The 22,963-nt window shown below is 44.1% G+C and overlaps 1 protein-coding gene across 1 annotated transcript in view; it reads left to right on the top strand.

The window, feature by feature from the left end:
* Positions 1-22,963, top strand: part of CLN3 (CLN3 lysosomal/endosomal transmembrane protein, battenin) — a 352,558-nt gene that overhangs the window by 184,970 nt on the left and 144,625 nt on the right. Inside the window, exon 9 of the mRNA XM_069243995.1 lies at positions 18,721-18,845. Within this exon, the coding sequence (XP_069100096.1) occupies positions 18,721-18,845 (125 nt within the window). The remainder of the gene's footprint in view (positions 1-18,720; positions 18,846-22,963) is intronic.

The raw sequence follows: 22,963 nt of genomic DNA, 5'->3' as shown, positions 1-22,963 counted from the left end.
CATGTAATTCATTAAAGTCAAACCTGTGGGTTTTTGCCAATGCTTGTGCCATACTACAGTGTTATTTGAATGGCACCAAAATGGCTGTGGTGCTCCTGAAGTCCCTAGGTCTGTAACTTACTTGCCTTTTCTAACAGGATTGTCCTGAAATCCTTTATTGCACCAGGATAAACAATTTAAAAGTAATTACAGTGCAGTGGGAAAAGTAAGGTGTGCATTCAGAGTTTGAGAAGACTATAGTTTTGTCAAAGCATATACTTGAAGTTCAGTGTATATCCAGTCACATCTTAGCATTTTGGCAGACCTGGCCCAAACTTACTTTGGGTGCCCCTGTGCGGAGCAGCTTTGAGTTTATGATCCAGTTTCATCTTTTTCTTGTGTTCTTTGGCCAGGTCACTGACAGTACACTGGCACGCTCGTGTAAATTCTAAATGTGTTTACATTTAATATTCAGGGATAGTGACGTGTGTTTTCGATATTGTAACACAGCAGCAGTACACTAATATTACTTCAGATAATCACTGTGACACCCTCCCATTTCTCATATGTGAGATCCTGTTTTGATCTAAAAGATTTTTTTATGGATGTTGCATGAAACATAAACGTATATTTCTCAGCAAAATGGTTGTAATTGACTCTTACAGATCACCCACAATAAAAATAAATTAAAGGAAAACGGTATTTAAAACAGTCTATTTACGAATTATTAAAGGACCACAGGGCAAGACGCTGCAGAACTGAGCCGGCTCTCTCAGGGAGTCCCCTGAAAGGCTGGAGCCCTGGGCCAAGCCAACTTTGCCCATGCCTTAAAACGTCTCTGGATCCCACCTCGTTTTCCTCAGCATGCTGTTTGCGCCCACTCCTCTGGGTATTCGCGAGTAGCAAGTGGAACTCCCATGTTAATAAGCATCTTGGAATTAAGACAAATGATAAACTTTATGGCACCGGTGTCAGAGGGAGAGTGCCTGCCTCCCTTCCCAGTATCCCAGGTCAGTGTGTTTCAATAGCTACTCCAGACCAGTTGTTTTTCCTTTCGTTATTAGACTTAGTCTTGTTTATCCCATTGTAAAAACAGGACTACAAGTTCCAGAATGCTCAGGAAAAATCTGGACCGGAGCAGCTAGACACATGGACCTGGGCGGCTTGGCAGCAATGCCAATGGCGCTAGCCTCACTTACTATCTCTCCTTTTCCCACGTCTGCCCTCTCCTACTACTCCCCTTCTTTCTCAACTTCAAAGGTGTTTTTACAGGCCCTTGCCTCCTGTCTCTCCGTCCTGCATCGTTCGGAACCTGTCTGGGACTGTTAAATATTCTTCTCCTGGACAGGACTGAATGAGTATGAGTGTGGCCAGAATCTGATTTGATAAACTAGAGGTATCTGTAGTGTGGAAGCGACATCGGACCCATTGCAAAATGTTTTTTAAAGCTATGCACCAGTTAATTCCCAGTTAATTGCACCTTTTTGAGACAGTGATGTCATTGTAATATGTTTCACCAGGCTCCGATTGAGAAGTAGGGCGTTCAGCCGATGCCCGAAGCCAAATGTGGGCTGTTTTTTTGTTCCTCCTGTAGTTCCATTGTTCAGGGCGGCTCACGCTGCTCCTCTGATTTTGAGAGGCAGCATGACCCCTCCCCAATTTAAAACGATTATCAGGTCACATACTGATTTACTATTCCCATCCTAGGCTGCGACAGCATGTGGTGCGACCCCTTCTTAAGGCATGAAAGGGAGGGATCGCCACAGGAAATGCTGCTTCTGAGCAGCTGAGTCCACGGCCCCTCCCCATGATGAGTGGTGAGTAGTATTGAGAAGCTTTGTTTTTGTCCTCCCAGTAGGTGGAAACTCCCCCATTCACGTGGGCCAGGGAGGTATCTTTTTCTACACTACCCTATTAAGTCCAGAAATTAACAGGAAGGCAAGCCAACGCCTTACCTATCATTGCAATTTTTCCATTTAATGGAGAGGCTTTTTAACTCCGTATTTGCCATCAGCGGCATATTTGCTATACCCCACAGCACCGGGAAACCAACCTTCTGAATACCTTTGACAAACGAGGGTCCAGCAGAAAGTATTTAGGGTTTGTCAGAGATTATATCTTTCATCATGTACTCCTTTCTTGAACACAATGCAAAATAAAGCCCTTTCTCACGAGTGAAATTGAAAGCGACAATAGCTAAGGCCTCTAGTTTTATGGTTGTGACGTAAGCGTGAGTAATGTGCTATCTGCTCGGATGTTTCTGTATGTCATATAGGTTTCATTCTGGACAGGCTGTGCTCAGTCATTCTTTCTGAGATCAACAAATGGAGCATTGAGTAAATGACAACCGTTACAGTGCTATAAGATGCCAGAAAATGTGGTGGAAAGCACTTTATAACAACTCAAAGTGTATGCACCATTCCTCTTTTTATTCCCTGTTACTGTAGTGCTCTGCTTTTGTACTCTATCACACCAATGTCCGCAACTTACTTTATTCTTCCGCACCAAACACATCACATCCTTTTATCACATTTCCAACATGCTTTGCTGAATTTGTGCATTTCTTTGCCAATGGTTGGCACCAGCACTAAGTTTTGGGGGCTAAGACTTGTTTTTCAATATGAGATTTTGAACAGAGTAAGTGAGAAAATTGTAGAATAAGAGGAGAGAAGGAAGAAGATAATAAGTAAGCAGTGACAAAGGGATAAATGATATATGAAAAGGAACTGCAAGAGTGAGATAATAATATAGGAAATATAGAGTGGTGGAATGAAGAGGCATGAGGTGAAGCCAAAACTATGGAACCCTGTAAATGAGCAGCCCTGCATTCAGAAAAGTCGACCAATCGCTCCTAAAAAACAATTTGTGTGCACTCTCATTCTCAAACATCATTGGTGAAAGTCTAGCTCTTCTGCATTTTGTCCATGCCCCAGGGCCATTTCTTCCACACAGTGCTATGTCCACCCATGAATGAGCAGGAATCTCTGGGCCTGAAGGCCAAGGCGGACCTCAGGGATATGAAGCAGAGCTATGGGGAAAGGGAGAATCATGGACCTCAGGATGAGTGCTAGGATGCCAGTGGCTGAGGTGCAGTGTAATACTAGAGTTTTCAGTCCTGACCCATTTTACTGACTCTACAAGCTCTGCAAGGCTTTATTTAACATGAAGTTCTCCCAAAAGTATCCCTCTGACACTAACAAAGAAAAGATTCCCAAAAGGTTGTGATCCCCAAATGTGAGCCACTCTTTTTGGGGTGCCCAGGACAGTTTTTGGCCCCAATCCGACTTTGTGTTTCACTGGGAGAAGTTAATTGAAGTTGACATTGTAGAGGCCAACCATGTTGAAAAAACTGAAATAAAACCTTCTTTCTTAAACTCAAAAAGGAGATTGTCTTACTTGTGCACCTTAAATGGCTGCTTTAGCCCGAGGCCTAGGTTTCCCTCACATGGTGTGCATACTGTGGCTGTAACAATATTCAATAACATATCCAATTATTTATCAGAGCGCCAGAATAAAATGTCAATGAAAGCGCACATAAAGAATAATACATTATAAAAATTTAACTTAAGTGTGGCTGGATCGATGTCCGTGGTTTGAAGGATGCTCAGTGGTCGGGAGCATCCCGCATCCTCATCTAGAGGATAGTTTGCTGATAACCGGTTAGACCAGTGATAAAGGGGGAAAATACATCTTAAACCAAGCCCTATCTAATGCAGCAAAAGTAGTTTTGAGGGCTTTCTAGGCCATGTGTTCTTCCCACAAGTACACAAGGGGAGCCCCAAGAGTATAAGGGAAACATGAGAGACTGAGAATAGGGAAGTTCTTCATCATCTGAAGAAAAACAGCTGAGTTAGAAAAGAGAACAAGAAATTGACAGTGGGATGCATAAAAAAATAAACATTAAAAAGGAAACAAGAGAAGGATGAACCGAAGCTGAGTTTGAATGCAGGTAGTTGCAAACAAATTGGTGATTGTACACAGCCATAGAATGGAAGCACATACTTCTAAAGTTAATGCTAGATTTAAATGAGAATCTAGTATTGACCAACTAAATAATGATACCACAGTTCAGAGTATTACATGTGCTATTTATATCGGCCAGTTATTGAAAAAATGATACTGTGAACACTGAACCAGAGAAACATACTCATATCAGCATTCTCATGAAAAGGAAGTTACTAAATGTTTTGACTGACTAAGAATGTTGTGGTAGTCTTCAAAATAAGCACTTTGTTTTTAAAAATAGGAACATGCAATGGTTTGAGGGAACACAACCCAGCATGTATTTAAGTAGAATGATATAGGTTGACTTACTAAAAATGTAAAGAGTTTTCTTTAGGAGAAAAGTTTTCTCATTTGATTTAATTATTTTCACTGTTGCCTGGATATTAAACACCGTTTTGCATTTAGTGTAAGTAGGCAGCTGTTAACTATTAAGGTTGTGCATTAATTTTCTAAATGAATAGTCACCATTAACATAAATTAATCACAAAGATGTTTCTTCTCTCAATACATCACACCTCAGACCAACTGAACAGTTAATAGATCACATTAAGTAACATGTCAAACGATACATAGATATCAATGAGAAAACTCTGGCTGATTTTGAACTAAGATGGTGGAAATCAGCGATAGCAAGTCCTGAAATTCACAGTTTAAGATACTACTTTCACCTAATCACTCACCCTGCAGCACTACTTTAACCTTAACTCATACTTGCCATCACTTGTAAAAGGTGGTAATGAAATGGGAAAAAGACTGTTTATTTGAACGTAAATGTTTGTAATATTGTATGACTAGGTAGCTGGAGGGACACTGAATGTAACATTTCCTAGCTATCGTGATGGAAAGTTTCAGTTCTATTAAGGACACAGAGGCGAGGATTATGCTTTACTCTTTCCTTTTTTTTAATTCAGCAGACTTAACAGTAGTAATCCACTTCAAAGACTACAAATCCCAAGAGTCTTTGCAACAAAACAGAACACAACGCAACCACCATAGAGGCAGTACTATAAATCTGACAACCTGGAACAGCACTTCCTCTTTCTTCAAGCGATCAGTCTGATCCAAGTGTCCTTTCAGAAATCTAGCTTTCTGATCTGATCCTAAGAAAACACAATCAGAAAGCGGAAGAGAAGTTCTCAGATAACCTACATCATTCATAGTTCGTATCAGTTAAACCCACATGTATCCATGAGAAAACAACAATATTATGTAATAAAATTGCTGTATATGATGTTTCAGAATGACATTACATTATAATTGTTAACATGCATATTCATACTTATCCAGATGTCGTAGACTTTATAGGATATAGTCAGGGTGTTAAGAAGAAACTGCTGGGAAGGATAATTCTCGCCTCAGTGGGACTTGCCAAGATCCCCTGTAATCCTCCAAGCCATCATTCAGAGTGTTTTGTCTTGAACCAGTTGGTGTGAGTTGCCATGAGGATCCGTCAGCAGATGAGGAGTCTGGGGAAGTGGGATTGGAGAATCCATGGAAAGTGCCAGAAGAACTGGATACTAAGGTTGCAATTTAGTTAGTCTGGTAATCATGGAGAAGGGGAGAAACGCATACCCCCAGATCTGACTCCAATCTTGAAGGAAGGCATCGAATGCTTCCGCTACAAGGTCTAGGCGCCAGCTAAAGAAGCCTGGAAGTTGATGGTTGAGCCTTGGTGCAAAGGGGTCCACTTTTGGTTTGGTTGAACTTCCCTGGAAGATATTCCGCTGTCACCGACAGATTCTGTTGTAGGCAGTAATTCCAGAATTCTCTGGCCAGATCCGCCAGTACCTTGAACTGTGTACCCCCCAGACGGTTGAGATACTGTACTGGGGAGATGTCCATCTTGAGGGGGATGGAGCAGAACACTTTGTTGGCTGCTAGACTCCGCACCGCGAAGGACCCTGCTATGAGCTCCATCCAAATTATGTGGAGAGCCTCTAATTGTTCTGACCATTGTACTCCTGTAGTAATATCCCAACAGAGTGTGCCCTATCCCGGATGGCTGATGTCAGATTATATCACCAGGTCTGGAACTGATCCAATGATAGTCCTGCCGTTCTATGCTGCATGTGATTGTGCCACCAGCAAAGTTCTGTCACCGCTTCTGAGAGAGAGAGAGATCTCCTGGGTATATGTTAAGCACCTCCTGAGCTGTTGTGCCTTCAAGCTCTGTAGTGCAGAGGGACAGGAATATTGCCTGAATAGATGAGGGTAGGAGACCTACGATCCTGGCCAGATGATGGAGAGCGGTATTGTCCTTCTCTAGCGTTTTCCGCAACTCCTGATGAATTAGCGCATCTTTTTCTACCGCAGTCATAGGGATTGTTGTACTATGTCAAGTTCGAATCCCAAGAAGAGCATTCGTTGAGTGGGATTAAAATCTGACTTTTAAGTGTTTATAATGGATCCCAGATCCTTCAGGAGAGCTTTGGTGATCTGGAGTAGGATGAGCAGAGTGGATATGTCCTAAAGCATTAGGAGAATGTTGTCCAGTTACACTATTAATCTGACCGCCCGAGCGCATAGCCATTCCATGACAGGCCACAGCACCTTGGTGAAGCACCAAGCCGATGAGGATAGGCTGAATGGAAGGTAATTGAACTCAAAAACCTGTCCACCCCACTTGAATTGTAGAAAGCGTCAGTGAGGCAAAAAGATCAGAATGGATAGGTATGCTTACTTCAGATCGAGCCTTACCAGCCAGTCGTTGTGCAGGAGGATATCCCTAAGAAGATGGATCTCCTCCCTTTTGAAGTGGCAATAGACCACCCTGGTTGAAATCCTTAAGATTTTATACTGGCCTGTAACCCTTGTCCTTCTTTTCCACCAGGAAAATATTGCTCAAGAAGCCCCTGGGATGGCGGACAACTTTGCTAAGAGTTCCGATACCTTCAGATCTACTACTCGTGACCCTTCCTGGGAGAAAATCAGGGGGCGAGGCCGAGAGTGTTCATGATAGGTACATTAAAACTCTATATGGAAGTCCTTCACAGTTTGGAACACCCATGTGTCCCCTGTTATGGATGCCCTATTTTGACTGAACTATTGTAACCTGCCTCCCACCCCGAGTAGGGAAGAAGAGGTATTGTTTACTGGTGGTGCCACCTGGTTCATTACTGGCTCCTTAGAAGGCTTCTTTATTGCCACGTCCTCTGCCATGACCTCGGGAGGGGTCGAACCCTCCAAATATTTTCCGGTCTTGCCATTGGATGGGGCGCCCTGTCTGCTTGTGGGGTTTGGAGTCGAGACTGCGGTCAGATGAGCTCTTACGGACCCTCCAAAATTTTGTTGGTTGAAGACCTTTTTTAATTGATTGTTGCGCTCTGTCCAGAAATAAAAAGGTGTTCACAAAGCAAAGCGTGATAGCTCCTTGTTAAAGGGTTCTCCAAAGAAACCCATATTTGCCACTGGACCTACTTCTGTTGTGGCAAGTTCACCTTGTCTGGGTTCAGTCTTGATGACTAAGGAGCATCTGTGTTCCATCGATATTGCACCATTGGTGTTGCTCAAGAAACACAGGGCCTGTTGAGCGCAACCTGATAGCATAGTATGGTCAAACAAGTGATCGTATTCTAAGGCATTCTCTGCCATATCTAGAATCCTAGTAAGTGGCCCCAGGACGTCCAGGACCTTATCCTGACAGACTCCCCCGGAGTGATCTATATCCTTCTGATGGTCCTTGATAAATTTTGCTACAAACACACATTTTGGACTCAGTTTCGGGGTTATATACCACCTTACTGACCAAAGCGTGCCTAGGGCATTTGGCCCTCAGAAGCCCCCATATGTCCTCGTCCATTGGTTTCGTAATGCGGCTAGCCACATACTGAGCCACCTTCGCAGCCAGGACCCATTCCACCGAGTGGGGATGGTATATGTCTTCCAGGTTAAGTATACCCAGTACCCCTGAAGAGTCATGATCACCTTTATCGCCCAGCCTGGGTTTCTTGGTGCCACCTTTCGGTCGTCACGGTCTGCTTGTGCCTGTTTCGTCTCCCGAGTCCCCATTAGAGGTGTCTTAACCTTTCCCGGCATTGTCATCAGTTCCCAGGTGGGAGAAGGAATTGTCATCATGGGTATTGCCTCCTGGACATCGAGGCGCCTTTTCTAATGAGTGTCTCATGCTATTTGTGCATGTGTGATCGTGTCTGTGATTTTGTTTGTCAGTCAAGGATGGCATGCCTGTGTGTGAGAACGGTGGCATGTGAACGTGTATTCAAAGTTGTTTTTTTTTTTTTTTACATCTGTTCAAGCTTTTACAAACACCAGGATACAGCTCGAAATATTTGCTGCAATGAAAGGCATTTATCGAGAGTGTCAATTCCTCTATAAAGCATCGTAATTACTTTTTAATCTTTGTTGATGCCTGCATATCGGGTGGGTTGGTTTCCAAGATACCAATTGCCTTGGTCAGTGCAAGGGAATTGTATGCTTTGGGCTTAAGGATGGGGAATAAAATACCCCCTACCGCGCCAGTTGCCTCTTTGCCTTGTCCAATAAGGGTAAGAGAGAACGTCTACCGTTGATCCTGCTGTTTCCACAAGCTTGGAGCAAATTGTTTGGGGGGAGGGAGGTGGGAGAGCTACTAAAGGTGGCTAAGCGGGATTCACTATCAAATGATAAATGTATATGCACACCTCGGTAAAGTGTGTATATAAATTTACGTATGTCTATGTACAGTGTGTGTGTGTATATACATATAAATATTATATGTAACTGACATAAGTAAACATGCACCTCCATAGATTTCAAATATCTTCGGTGATGTAGTTAATATGTGAGGCCTTAAGCAGTACAACAGAGGTTTTTAAACAATAGTGCTTTTTCATTGAATTTGAAATGTGTTTTTAACATGAGTTTAAATCTATTACCTTCCTCCTTAGTTTTTTTTTTTCCAGTGGATTTGTATTTTTTTTAGCGTAAAGTAATATTGTATTATGATACATTTGCAGCCATCCCCACTGCTGCGCATGGCCTTAGGCCTTCTGTGGCTGGAGTTTGCCTGGGGGGTCTGACTGAACACACCAGGACGTTGGCCTCAGGACCTGGCTTGGCGGTCAGGACCTACACCCAACCCCCGGCATCAGCCATCCCCCTACCATGGCCATGCATGCTTTGGGGTTGGCCACTGGTCGCAGATCTGGCCTAAAGTCAAGCCCCCTGTGCCCAAACTGTACCCCCCTCTCCCCAACCACCCATCCCACCCATGAGTGGCCAACCAGCCATAGACCCACACTTGACATTGTCTTTTTTTATCTTTATTTTTTTGTGATTCTGCAGCTTGCATGAACACACAGGATGGCAGTGCAGGTTCCAGCCGGGCTGTAACAAACCCAGCAAAATGTTTTTTTTTTTGGTTGTAGGAGGTCCCTGAGTGTCCTCCATCCACAAGGATTAGGGGGGTAAGGGTATCCCTATTCTGTTCCCCTCATGTTCCTTTTTTTGTTTTTCAGAACTCGGGAACTGATTCCAAAAATGGCAGCAGCTATTTTTTTCTTCATGTTACAGCTGCCAATCACATTGTGCTGTCCCACTGGACTCCCACAGGCTTGGCCAATCAGAATGATTTTTTTGCCATTTTTACGTCTGCAGGAGGTCAGCTGCAACACATATCTATGAATTTTGTACCTTTATTTCTCCAAAATGGCTGGTCACCATTACACTGAATTAGAAAACGCACACTTTCTGGATACATATCTAACTTTCTGCCCAATATGGTGTAATTCTATTCAGCCGTTTTTCTCTGTATTGTCTAATTATTCCTATGGAAATTGAGTGGAGAAAAAAGTGTTTTTCTCAACCCCCTCATGATGGATCACCCTGAAGCTTTCAGGTATAGAGCTTATGTTCGTGGCATGTGTAGTTGTAGATACATATGCTGTGTGTACTCCTGCCATCTAATGTTGGGCTAAGACATTTGCAGTTTGTTTTTGTTAAAAGATGTCTTTTTGAGTCACTAGTTATAGTGACTCCCCCTATCTCTGGTAATGCTCCTGGGCATTGACTCCATTGTTAGATTGTTTTTTCTCCGGCGTCGGGATTGGGCGTGTCATTGTGAGCTCCGGTTTGACGCCATGTGGTGTTCGTGCAGGGCATTCAGATCTGTTTCTCGACAGTTGATTCAACAATCCTGCCTATTTGTCGGTCCCCACCACCACTTATTCCTTCAGCTCCGTTCCGCAGTCAATTACTTTTATCATAGTCTTAGCCCCTCAGACCACCATCACTTCGACAACAATGTCTACATGACGAAAAGGACACTGTTCTGTTGCTGTCCAACTTGCCACACAAAATGAGGACAGTCCTGTCCAAATTTGCAACCTCTGCTTATCCCCCAATCAGTGAAAGGATTCATGTGCGGCATGCCTTGCATTTCAGAACAATAAGATGCTTCTAAATCGATGGGCGTGGTGCATCGCTTTGGCTTCCATGGTTCATCATCAGGAGGATACTCCTGCCCTCTTCGCAGAACAAGATATACAGCTGCCAGATGTTTCTGACGTCAAGATAGAGGAGTTGTTCTTGCTGGAAAACACTGACTCCGAAGGTTATGCTTAAGCAGAAAGGCCCACGCTGGCTCAGCATTTGCCACAGAAGGTCTCCCACATACTGCTTACTCCAAAGAGCCACCAGCTTTGAGGTCTCATGCTTTATCAGAGGCCTCTAGTCTGCCTCTGCCTCATGACCATGATTGGCACCAAAAGTCAGGGGCAAATCGGACATCCTCCTCACATTTGGCACCAAATCCTCCTCGAAACCTCACACATTGACATCAACCACTGTCTCCACGCCAGTCCGGAAGAAGTCCGCTTGAACTCTGTCCGAGTTGAGACACTGTGACCCAAAATACACTGAGCCCAAACACTCTGAGTTGAGGCACTTGGATGCAAAATCTTCTGATTCGAAAGCCACTCCCCGAAGCACCCCTTGGCACTCTTAAGCCGTCACCCCACCTCAGCTCCCTCCAGACCATCGTCCACAGCTGCCTTCTTTGCTGCGTCTGAGGATCTCGGCCAGCTGATTCTCCAGTGGCTCCAAGAATACCTCAATGCCAGGCAAAAACTCATCCATATCCAGCCTGGTGCCGGCCTGATCCTGGCCAAGCCTCTTCAGGAATCCAAAGACTCTGTTCCTCACAAGAGGAAACTGAATTTCGAAGAGGCTTTCAACCTTCCTGTGGAGCCAAAGTCAAAGAAGCCTCTGTGTCACAATAGAGGCACCTCTCTACTGCCTCCTATTGCTTCCCACCCTTCTCCAACTCCCCCGTCCCTGCCTCTCCTCTGTTAAATGTGCACCCTCGACATTCCTCACAGGGTTCCTCACTTTCAGAAAGACAGGACAGCCCAAGATCACCTTATGACCCACCATATAATCCTGGTCTCCGATCTCTGGGATGACTGCCACAGAACCCCCCAGCTGACACTGACCCTTATTTATACCCCACAAAGCCCTCACCCCTGGATTATATCACCTGGTACCATGAGATCTTGGGCAGGGAGGTCACCTTCCACAAGGTGGAAATGCCTTTCCAGTCCAAGGAAGAAGACTTCCTAATGGAAACCCTCATCTCCACAGAGCTGTCCCCCCCCCGTCCCCCCCCCCCCACTCCCTCCTGGTGCTCAATGGCATGCTTAAGCCCACTGGGGACATCTTTAAGGAGCCTGTGAAGGTGCGTGTTGTCACACCTCAAGTGAATAAAAAGTACAAGGCCTTTTCCTCCTACCCGCCATACATCAAAGGCCAGCTACCCCTGATTCCTTAGTCATGCACACAGCCAGAAAGTGTGCCAACTCCCAGGTTATAGGAGATGCGCCCCTTCTGGACCGGGAGAGTAATAGGAAGGTTCCTTTTACCATGTGGCCCCAAGGGATCAGATGGAGGACCTCAATCAACATCTCCCAAACAAATCTAGAAAACAGGGGCAGGAGATGGTGCCAGAAGGAAAAATCATTTTCAACACTAACATCTGTTGTGCTTTAGATGCCTCGACATCTGCTCAGGGCGTAAACACTAGTATCATTCTCTACCACCATGCATGGCTGTGCATTTCTGATTTTAAGCCAGAGGTACAACAGCACCTCATTAATGTTCCCTTCAATTGTGAGCATCTCCTCGGCCCCCAAGTCGATGAGATGCTAGAGAAAATTAAGGACATGATATGGCTAAAGCCATGTGCACCCTCTAAACTCCAGCTGCCTGCAGTTCCTTTCACAGCTTCCAGTATCACGGCTCATACAAAATGCCCAACGTTGAGACTTCCACAACCTTCCCAAAACAACAGCAGCAGACACCCTCTCAGGGCTACTACGGGGGAGGCTACATGGGGAATATTGGCAGGGGTGGGGGAAGAGGTACAGCCCATGGGGCTGTCCCTCCAAAATAGCCGCAGTCTTGCCCACCAATAAGAACCTACACACACATACACACACACCCACATAACACCGCCCAACCCCCCCCCCCCCCCCCATCTGTCATGAGAAGGTTGCAAGGGTTTCTGCCCCACTGGGCAGGAATCACATCTGACCAGTGGGTTCTAGACATTATACAGGAGGCATGTTCCTTACAACTCACGCAAACACCCCCACACACACAGACTACCCCAGAACATCAGCAGCTACTCCAAAAGGAGATGCACACAAAACTTTCCAAGGCAGCCATAGAGCCAGTTCTGCTGTAACACCTTTGCACCTAGTTTCTAATTCCCCAAAAAGACAGCTTCCTCAGACCCATCCTCGACCTCCTGCCCCTCAACTAGTACATCCTATCAGAGCATTTTCATATGGTGACACTGACGTCATCCCTCTTTTACAGCAAGGCGATTTCATGTTCACCAAGTGTCTGGCCATGGTAGCTATTCACTGCAGAAGGAGTGGCATCCACGTCTTTCTTTACCTAGACGATAGGCTGATAAAGAGCGCCACACAGTGTCTAGCACAAAACAGCTCCTTCACAGCCTAGGCTTTACGATCGATTTGACCAGATCCCACCTCTAACCCCTCCAGGTACAACCCTTCCATGGACTATTCTCGAATCACGAGTAGAGAAAGCTTATCCCAGCACAGCAAGGGTGCAAACGTTCCATATGCTGCTGCCCGTTTTTTGTCCACATCACCAGGTAACTGTAAGGACCATTGGGGCTCCTACTTGGCATGATGGCATCCTGCATTGCCATAATTCTTCACACAAGGTAACACATGTCTGTTACAGCTGTGCCTAGCAGTGCAGTGAAGCTCCCCAATAGGCCAGACCCTCTCTCTCAAAACTAAGGTACTCTCAGTCATCCCAACCCCCAGCAACTCAATCTTGCGATTTTGCTTCAAGGTCTTAGAATTTGGCTACCTTAACCTTTCAGCAGAAAGCATAATAATTCACAAGGAAGCATTCAGGCCCACAGCTAGAGCCTGCTATGCAGCCAAGTAGAAACGGTTCTTACATTACTGTCTCCCTAGACATATTCCCCCTCTCACAGCCTATGTGTAGGGCATTGTCTGTTATCTTCGCCACCTACAGAGGTTGGACCTTACCTTTACTTCTATTAGACTTCATTTAGCTGTTGTGGCTGCATGCCTATGAAACAAACAACACACTTCACTTTTAAGAATCCTGGTCATTGAGGCTTTCATGGAAGGCCTCAAACTGGCCATCCTACCACAGACACCTCCCACTCCTGTGTGGAACATCCACATAGTACTCACTAGAAAATTGGGCCCACCTTTCAAGCCGCTTCACTCTTCATTGCAGGTCCTTTTCTGGAAGGTGTCTTTCCTTGTAGCTATAATTTCCTAATGGTGAGTCAGTGAATACACGATCATACATTGAAGAACCTTTCTTCCAGGTGCATCAGGGTAGGGTAGGGTAGCCCTAAGAACCAACCCCAAATTCCTGCCTAAGGGAGTCTCTAGCTTTCATCCCAACCAAATAATAGAACTCCCAGTCTTCTTCCCACATCCTTAATCCTTAGAGGAACACGCTTTTTAGATTTTGGATGTTGAAAGAGCGCTCGTAGTACGTTGACATTACAAAGTCCTTCCTTAAGACACAAGAGCTTTGTGTCTTTCTCCAAACCACACAAGGGGCATGCTCTTCTTAAGGCAGGTGTTGCATGTTGGCTGATTAGGTGCATACAGACCTGTTATGCCAATGCCAAAAGACCCCTGCCTATCCCTATCAGACGCCACTCCACTCTTAAGAAAGGGGCCTCAATGGTTTTTCCAGGTATCATTCTTTTAGCGGACATCTGGACATCTGGAAAGCAGCTGCATGGTCTACTCCTCACACATTTACCAAACATTACTGTGTGGGTAGCTTATCCCATCAGCAAATGAATGTTCACCAGGCTGTCCTAAGTACACTTTTCCAATCTTCTGCAACATCCTCAGGCTAAGCCCCTGCGTTTGGGTGGACTGCTTTTCAGTCTATACATAGCATGTGTATTTACAGCTCTATCTTAATGGAATCAAAGCTGTATAACTGAAGGCATAGCCTTCAGAGGATACTACAGGACACTACAATTCTTTTTTTATAGAAATTATGCATGGTGCTCTAGGAAGATAAAATAAGGACACCTTTTCTGTGACTTCGCAAATACCTTCCTCTTATGTTCAGTAAATGATTTGGATGTGCAGAGGGAAACTTACTTTCAACACCATCAGAAGACTGTCAGTTAACTCCGTAGCAGTCAAAAACAGCATCACCACAGAGTTCTAATGAACAATTAGTGCACTGAAAATAGTGTTCAAGACTAAACTGAAACACTCCTAAACACCATTTTGTTGAAATAGAAGTAAATGGGTTTTGAGATCTTAATGCAGGTATGAAACCAGTGGGTCAAAAACGTGAGCAGATGTATGGATTTTTAGCAATTCAAGGCATAATACATTTTTTATGGTGCTACAAATAGTTACATAGAGATGTCTCTGCATAAATACACAACCCCCTTTCTTCATCTGTTTACTCAGCCTGTCATCTTCTCAGTCACGTAACAGCTCCCTAATTAATTTTAAAATAGTAATATTTTGTTTTTATCTATATATTTCACTGCAATAAAGAGGGCAACATGACATTATAGTTAGATTAGGTGCTAAGACCTTAACTTATATTAAAAAATTCTCAGAAATTCACTAAAAAAATCAATGTATAAAGTGGCGTTATAGTTGGGTGTTGACTGTGAGGAAAGTGGTTTATTATATGACGTGGTCATACGACTGCACCATGTAATAAACTCACAAACTCATCTTGGCTCCTGTCAGGGGGCTCATTTCCAAAACCTTAGCTCAAAACTGGGTAGCAGTCATCTTGAACAGACAGACTGTGTCAGTGGGACAATTGCAAAGCATTTAGAAGAGCCAAACAGTTAAATAAGAAAGAAACCTCAACACAAAGAGAAACCAAAACCAATTTATAAAAATGGGTATTATTTTTATCAACTTTTAGACACTAAAATGAACAAAATCCAACAGAAGGTTCTGGATATATAAATTATTTGACACATAATAAATCACTGCTCTTCACTTGAATTGCAAAGAAGCATTGCAAACACTGCGTTAGTGGTTCACTATCGAAATTTTGGAAAATTTCTATAAAGTTGTAAACTACCACTCTGGCGAACTTTGGGTGACCAACTCCCGCAAGGAGCGAGTCACAAGGGTGAAAGCGGCTTTGCTGGACAGGTACTTAGCAGTCAAAACAGTCACCAGTCCAGTTTCATGTTCAGTGGGTTAACACCACAGACATCAGTGTTGTGGCCCTTATGCAAGGGATACAGGATGCTGAAGAAGCTGATCTGGGGGTGGTCCTGGGGCTGCTGCTCGATTCATGGTCAGACTGCTTTTGGACACAGGGTTCAATGTCCCTCGAAGTCTGCTTGAAGTCCAGCCAAAAAACGATTGCCACTGGTTTGCTGGTCCCTGATTTAAACAAAAACAGTGATTCCCTTTAACTGGTGATAACTCCCAACTAGGGCAACTACACTGCATTCCAATGACTCTCCTGGGACCAGCAGACCTGGGTGCATCCATTAATGGTTGTAACTTGGCATCCCAGGCTGAATGTTGGTGGTCAGCGGAAGTCAGACATTCTTGGTTACCAAATCAACAAGGCTTTTGTGCCCTGCAGCTATTACAGGAAGTCAGCCAATTGACTCTTGCAGTCACTTTTTCTGTCTGAGGCTCTGGGACAACGTTTCCTCGGGCAGGGCACCACAGGAACACTCCTCTCTTTGCTAGAGCAGGGAGCAGCAGGTGCAGTTCAGTCTTGGTGCAGGCTCTTTTTGAAGAGTAGGGCAGTCCTTCTTCAACCCACATTTCAGTACAAATGTGATCTGAGGTCTCGGTGCTAGGAGTGCCACTTTTATACCCAGGTTGTGCCGTCTGGGAATGTGGTGACTACTAGCCAATGTGCAACCAGGTCCCCTTCCACTTAGTGGTGACTACCTGTGAAGTGTGGCATCCAGCTAGCCCAGAATGCACTATTCTGTCCACTCCCCAGATGGCAGAACCTTTCTTCTGGTGTGTGGCGAACCCTAGCCCACCGCAGAATGGTGGCTACCTGACTGCTACACACCCACCGAAAAAAGCAATTTTGCAAATCCCCCTCTGTCCCTGATGTAAACCTGACTGCAAGAATTAAAGAGCAGCTCTTCTTGTGTGTAGCCACCATTTGCGCTTTAAAGGCAACTTCCACTTTGAAGCCTACCTTTTGGGCTCACAGCCTGTTTAGCCTTCCTGCCAGGGTCAAATCACAGCTCTTTTAATAGCAGGCACTTTGTGTTCCTTCCGGAGAGTTGTTTGCATTCCCTCCACCCCAAGACTGTAGAACAGTGGTTCCCAACCTTTTCACTTCAGTGGACCCCCATTTTATCAATACTGGAGCCCGGGGACCCCCACTGAATCATTATTGGAACCGGGGGACCCCAACTGAGTCAATACTGATAGCTGGGACCTAATATTATTACATTTTTTAAGCAGCCGCGAACCCCCTGATGAGGCTTTGCGGACCCCCAGGGGTCCCCGGCCCACAGGTTGGGAACCACTGCTGTAGAAGACTGTTATGTGGCAAGCAGCAGTAATCGGACAATGGAAAACTTTGGGCAATTGGGTACTAAATTTACCTTATGCGTATTTTACATTAAATTCATTCGACTTGACCATCAAGTCAGTTTTAATGCAACAACCTTTTAAGTATCAGTTTTAGTAGCCCCATTCAGAAGTTACCACAACTGCTTTGTGAGTGGGAAACTCTGTAATCTCCAATGAATCTACTAGCCCTACCACGATAAAAACAACAGATCAGGGTTTTTACTGTCAAGTCATATAGAGTTCTAATATGATGCACTCTGCCTTTAGGGCTCAGTAGGCTTGCCTTAGGGATGACTTATAAATATTAAAAAAGAAAGTTGGGTCTTTGCCATTACATTTAATGGTGAATTTGAGTTAGCAGCTTAATACTGCTCTGACAGCCAGCAGTAGGGGGCCTGGGAGTCTTATGTCACTTTGTCTCACTCATTGTGGAACAGTAAGTGCAGTGGTCCATGAAAGACACTTTAATTTACAGGCCCTGGGTACCCCCTGCTACAATATGATGGGACTTAAAAGTAAGTTAACATGCCAATTGTCGATGAACCAATTGGAGGTAGACCTTTTCAGGATCAGAGCACTGGCACTGAGCTGTGGCTAGTAGGGCCCAGTGCACCTTCAGAGTAAAAAAGCAGCATAATCAGTCCAAACATTTGGGGTGATCATGTAAAAAGAGGCATTTTCTTACACTAACTTAAAAAAACACTGAAAATCACCAATTATAGTTTAGTGAACTAACAATAACTTGTCCCCCATCATGTACTACTTATGCCCTTAAAAGAGGCTCTCTACAAATTCATTGTTATTTCCCTCAATCTTCTAGCAATGCATTCAAATGAATGGTTCTGTCCTCAGATGACAGAATGTGCAGACTTTTCAAGTACACATCACACAGGGTCACAGGGAGTCGTGCAAAATGGACTTGCATTGAAATCACTATAAATGTTACCTTTTTGCAGATACCTTATTGCTTGAATATGTCAGTCAAATGGCTCCCAAACTTGGACTCCCGATGGCTTTAATTTAACGCAGAAGTCAGAGTTTATGCAGAGGGCAACTGAAGGGACTGCACATGACAAGAAGTAACGCAATCAGAGAACAAAAAACGAGTCGCAATTCAATTCTTCCATTGAAACAATGTCCATAAAGCCATTGCATGAGAGAAGATACTTCTTAAACTTGCCACGAAGACTTCATTTATACATTTAGTTTGCATTGTTAAAATGGTGCAAAATGTGATCTGTCCCTTAAACCTGTTTCACCTTTAAAATGGACTTTGTACAAGAACGTATTGACGTACAAGTGGCAATCATGTTACAAGTGAACATAAAGTTACACATTTTTCAGCTGTATAACCAGGGACACAAATTCACCATCTGCACTGATTCATAGCACAGGCCAAAAGCAAAACAATATGTGTCAGAAGTACTGAATAAAGAATCTGAAAGAACGCACGTATGCGAGTATGTGTTGTCACAGTGCAGTTCTTCCTTTCCATATAAGGTGAGTCTGCTGAGCTTTCATGCACCGCTGCAAGCATTGCACATATAAAAAGAGAAACTCGTAAAATAGTCTGGAGCATATGGAATGGGTTTAGAAAAAGAATTCTTATTGTTTTCACCTTTACAAGTAACCGAATAATGCTGTTTTTTTTTCTCCACAGTTATTTCTGTGTCCTTATTCAACCACCGTCCCTACCCAAGTGGAGAAGGCCCGGAGCAGTTCACGGACGGAGCGCCGCCAAGCCAGACCGCCGGCCCTTAATGGGTGGTGCAACATCCCGTACAGGTACAACCAGGAAAAAACATTTGCAAAAATAGTAACCCGCTCCATTAGCCTTTCTTAGCATGCACCCAACCTCCGACTTCTTTATATGCCTTTCTTTTATTTCTTTCCTTCTTGATCTGCATCTTCCCTACAGTTGATTGTTGCAAATTCCTTTTACCCCATCTTTAATGACTTATCTACCACAGCTCCTACAGGTTTTTAAGGCGCAGACATACTGAAAAGGAAGTCCAGGTAGACACACACATTTTTTCCTGACATTTCACTACACTTCTTTGTTGCCAGACTGATATACAAGCTTGAAAATACAAGTATGCTGTAGACAGACAAAGTAGTTATGTATTTCCACCAAATCCTAGCAAAGTAATGTTGGAAAGAGGATTCACAGTCCAATGCATAAGGCTAATGTGCCAGATGTTTAATTTGTGAAGGTTGAAAATATTATATATTTTGAGTGAGGGTTTGTTCATAGTGTATCTGTTACTCTTTGCCACGGGCTTAGCGAGGATGCTTCCTCAGGTTGTGACATGCTATCACAAAAAATGGATTTACTGATTGGTTGTTACCTAGGAAGTCCAACGCCCAGTGTCTGGTAGAATCCCCTCAGCTCTCGGGTTTGTACCGCCATCTCCAGTTAATTTGAATAGCTTTTACTGTGACATATGTCCAGTCTGACTTACCTTCAAGTCTACTGTTGATTCCCATAAAGATTGCAAATAGCATTTACAGCTCCTTCCACCCCACCTTTTGAACAACACAGAGGACAGTCTTGTCTTCCATTACTATTGTGACAACACCCAACTCCATCTTAGCATTACCAAATGGAAAACCAGTACCAGGCCTTAGAAAACCTTTTCTTTATTATACCTAATTATCCATGGCAGAGATCAGAATGAAACATAATGGGTCTAAACCCAAATAAAATGTCTTCTGTGCCACACTGTTAACCAACTTCCAGCACAACAAATTAATCAACTCATCCCAGGTCAATAAATCACCCCATTGCTAAGCTCAAAATCCTGGGAGCCACCATCCACTCGAAACAAAGCTCAACACTATTATCCAGTCAATTTGCAGTAGATCTTACCAAATTCTGTTTGGTATTTACTCTTTCACTCCCAAGAGAGCTGTCCACTAAAAGCATACACCGCCATCTTCTCCTTACTCTACTACAACTTCAGACTTCCACGGATTAGCCAAAATGTAAAATATCCTGTCTCTATGTAGCGCAGGACAGTGCTTTTGTCTAAAGGTGCTTATGACTTAAAATGGTCTTATTTTAAATTCTTCTCACACATAGAGACTAAGCCATTTAAACACCTGTAATCAGTGCTTTAAATGGGCCGGTACTCACAGGTACTGAGTACCGGCACTTCTTATTTTTTTCACTCTGAGTACCGGCACTTCTCAGCTGCCAAGGAGAGTACCGGTACTCATGAACGGTAGGCTCATTAGCTGTTAGTGCTGGTGAGCACTAGGCTCTCAGAGTTGAAACGGCCTCTGACAGGGAAGGTGCTTCTGTCTCCCTAAACTGCCCCCCGCTGAGCTATTCAGCGGGGATTATGTGCCTAATGTCTGGATATTCACGATCACGCTGTGTTTGACGGAACAGGGTCCATTCAGGCCCTGTGCTGTCAATCACATTTACACACTTGTGTGCTTTTGGGTAAACACAGGAATTGAGGCAGCCCCGCTGACAGTGACAACTAAGAAAGCCATGGGATGAAAGTTTAAAATGGTTTTGATCCCACCTGAGTCTCTTGAACGAGGGTTTGCTTATGTATGCGTGTTTGCCTGCTTGTATGTGTGTCTTTGTGTGAGAGAAAAGCGAATGAAAGAGGAAGAGAATCGGAACACTTTAAGGAGGACTGCGTGGAATGCTTTGGGTGTGGTGTTTGCTTGATTCTTTCTGTGTGTGCACGTTCAAGAATATATAGTATTGTACAAAACAACAGCAAATAACAGTATGGCAGTAAGATAAATAGCATTGTGTTTCACTTACATTTTGTTTAACAAGTTAACTTGTTTTGTTTATTCAAACACATTTCTCATGGCCCTTGGCATGTGCTGCAACTGGTATATAAGTCAAAGTATCCTCATGTCTTGCTCTTAGCCCCTCCCCTAGCCCCACCCACCACACTACTAGTATATGTTAATGAGTACCTGCACTTATTTTTTCCCATTTAAAGCCCTGCCTGTAATCATTTAAAAATATAACCTTGAATCTCAGAACTCTTTAACAGAATATAGTACAGTGTTCCTTGTACATGTACTCAATCAAACAATCCCTGAAAAAATCTCTCAAACCCGTTGCAGCTAAAGAGCTGACAGTTTGCAGCCCATGGAACTTGGCAGCGGAACACCCTTGCTTCAGAATTTAGACTAACCACTTAACCCTATTCATTTAACTGTGCACTAGCTCCTCCAGGCCATAGTGTCTTGAAGCAGTTTAACATGCAAAGCTGTGCTTTTATTCATTTATTCAGAGTCATCATCCAAGTGACATCTAGCATGTGTCTGTGCATGGTCAGCGATGGAAAGGGTGAACATTTCGTCATAGGAGAGTCCCGCATCTCCTCCACCTCGCAGACAGAGTGCATTCTACAAACAGTATTTCATTTTGGCTCAACACAGGTTAGATCATCTTGATCCCTCAAACAAGTGGCCGTTCTCCCGTAGGAACGAAGGAGCGCTGCCCCCACAGTGCTGCACGGAAAGTGTGAAAAATAAAATGGCAATAAAATGATTTTATTGCCATTTTTTTTTTATCTCTGCCAGCAGACAGAGTGTGAGGGCAGGGCCGGTGCGTCGCTGCTGCTGGTTAGCAGCAGTGAGGAGTGGCCACTTCAGTTTGAAGTGTGCACGTAGGTTTGGCCGGCTACCTTGCTACGGCCAAACCGGCATGCGCAATTCAAAGTAACAGCTGTGTTGGAGAGCAAGCACGGGTCTCTAGTGCTTTTAAAAGCCCTGAGGCAGCCCACTACAGCCAACCCAGGCGCTTCACTTGTGCTGTTCAACAGCATGAGAGCAGCGATTGGATGGGGCAGAGGAGGTAGCTGTCGGACCTCGCACTCGGACTTGAGTCCGGAGTCAGCAACACAACATCAAGGACGTGCTGCTGAATATCTGGGATGTGCTGCCAGTAGTGAAAGGTAAGTGAATTTATATATATATTTAATGTTTTTCCTTTTGAGTTCCTCCATTTAAATATCCCACCAACCGCCACTGCCTCAAACAAAGGATCCCTTGGTTGACTACATAATTCGATCTCTTCAACATCTACTCTACCCTCAGCTGTCTGAATCATGGGTGTTTGCATTAGTCAGAGTAGCAGCAGCTCCACAGCATGTAGATTTGGCAGTATGGAGAAGCATATGACTGATGGGGAAGAAGAGGAGAGACATTTTCATATCTTGTTGGCGAAGGAGTCTGCCTCCCCTGGCTGTGCTGGTAATAAACCTCTGACTGAACTTCACCTGGATCTCTTTCTGTGCCGTCTGAACAGTGGCAACGAGAATAGAAGATATATAAGATTAAACAACTGCAAGCTGATTGTGGGTGGCCAAGGATGATGCGGCTTCTAATCTGGTTATCAGTGTGATGATAGGCATGGGGGACTTAGAGGTGAATATCTGGACAAGGAGAGGAGTAGGACAAAGCTCTAGAGAGTGATATGATGTTAACTTGTGTAAAAGTACATATTGTTAGCGGATGGTTAAGAGAGCTGACCCAGTTAAGACACTGCAGACATGTTAATACATTAAAGAGAAATCGGGAATGGGTGCATTGGAGGTTAGATGTGTCCCTCTGGAGTTGTTGACCATTTATGAATGGGTGGTAAAGTCAAGAGTGAAATTGTGTTGACTACATAGTGATGTGTATCAATAGGGGTTCTTCCCTTGATGGCAGTAGAGTCGCCTACTGCCTATGATAGAAACTAGTGATCTACGTACTGGACCAGCTTCGGTGTACAGATGGTCAGTGTTTTGTATTTCTTCTTTTTGAATACTACTATGAAATTACATATGAGATTAACTTCTCTTCTGTGTGGTGATTTGATTGGTGTTTTTGAGTATGTTTTTGCAAGAGAAGTATTATCAGGTGGCTCGTGCTTGCAAATT

This window comes from Pleurodeles waltl, chromosome 7 (assembly GCF_031143425.1).
Source record: "Pleurodeles waltl isolate 20211129_DDA chromosome 7, aPleWal1.hap1.20221129, whole genome shotgun sequence".
NCBI lineage: Eukaryota > Metazoa > Chordata > Amphibia > Caudata > Salamandridae > Pleurodeles > Pleurodeles waltl.
The sequence above is the reverse complement of the archived record's forward strand: the minus strand, read 5'-3'. Positions and strand labels throughout refer to the sequence as shown.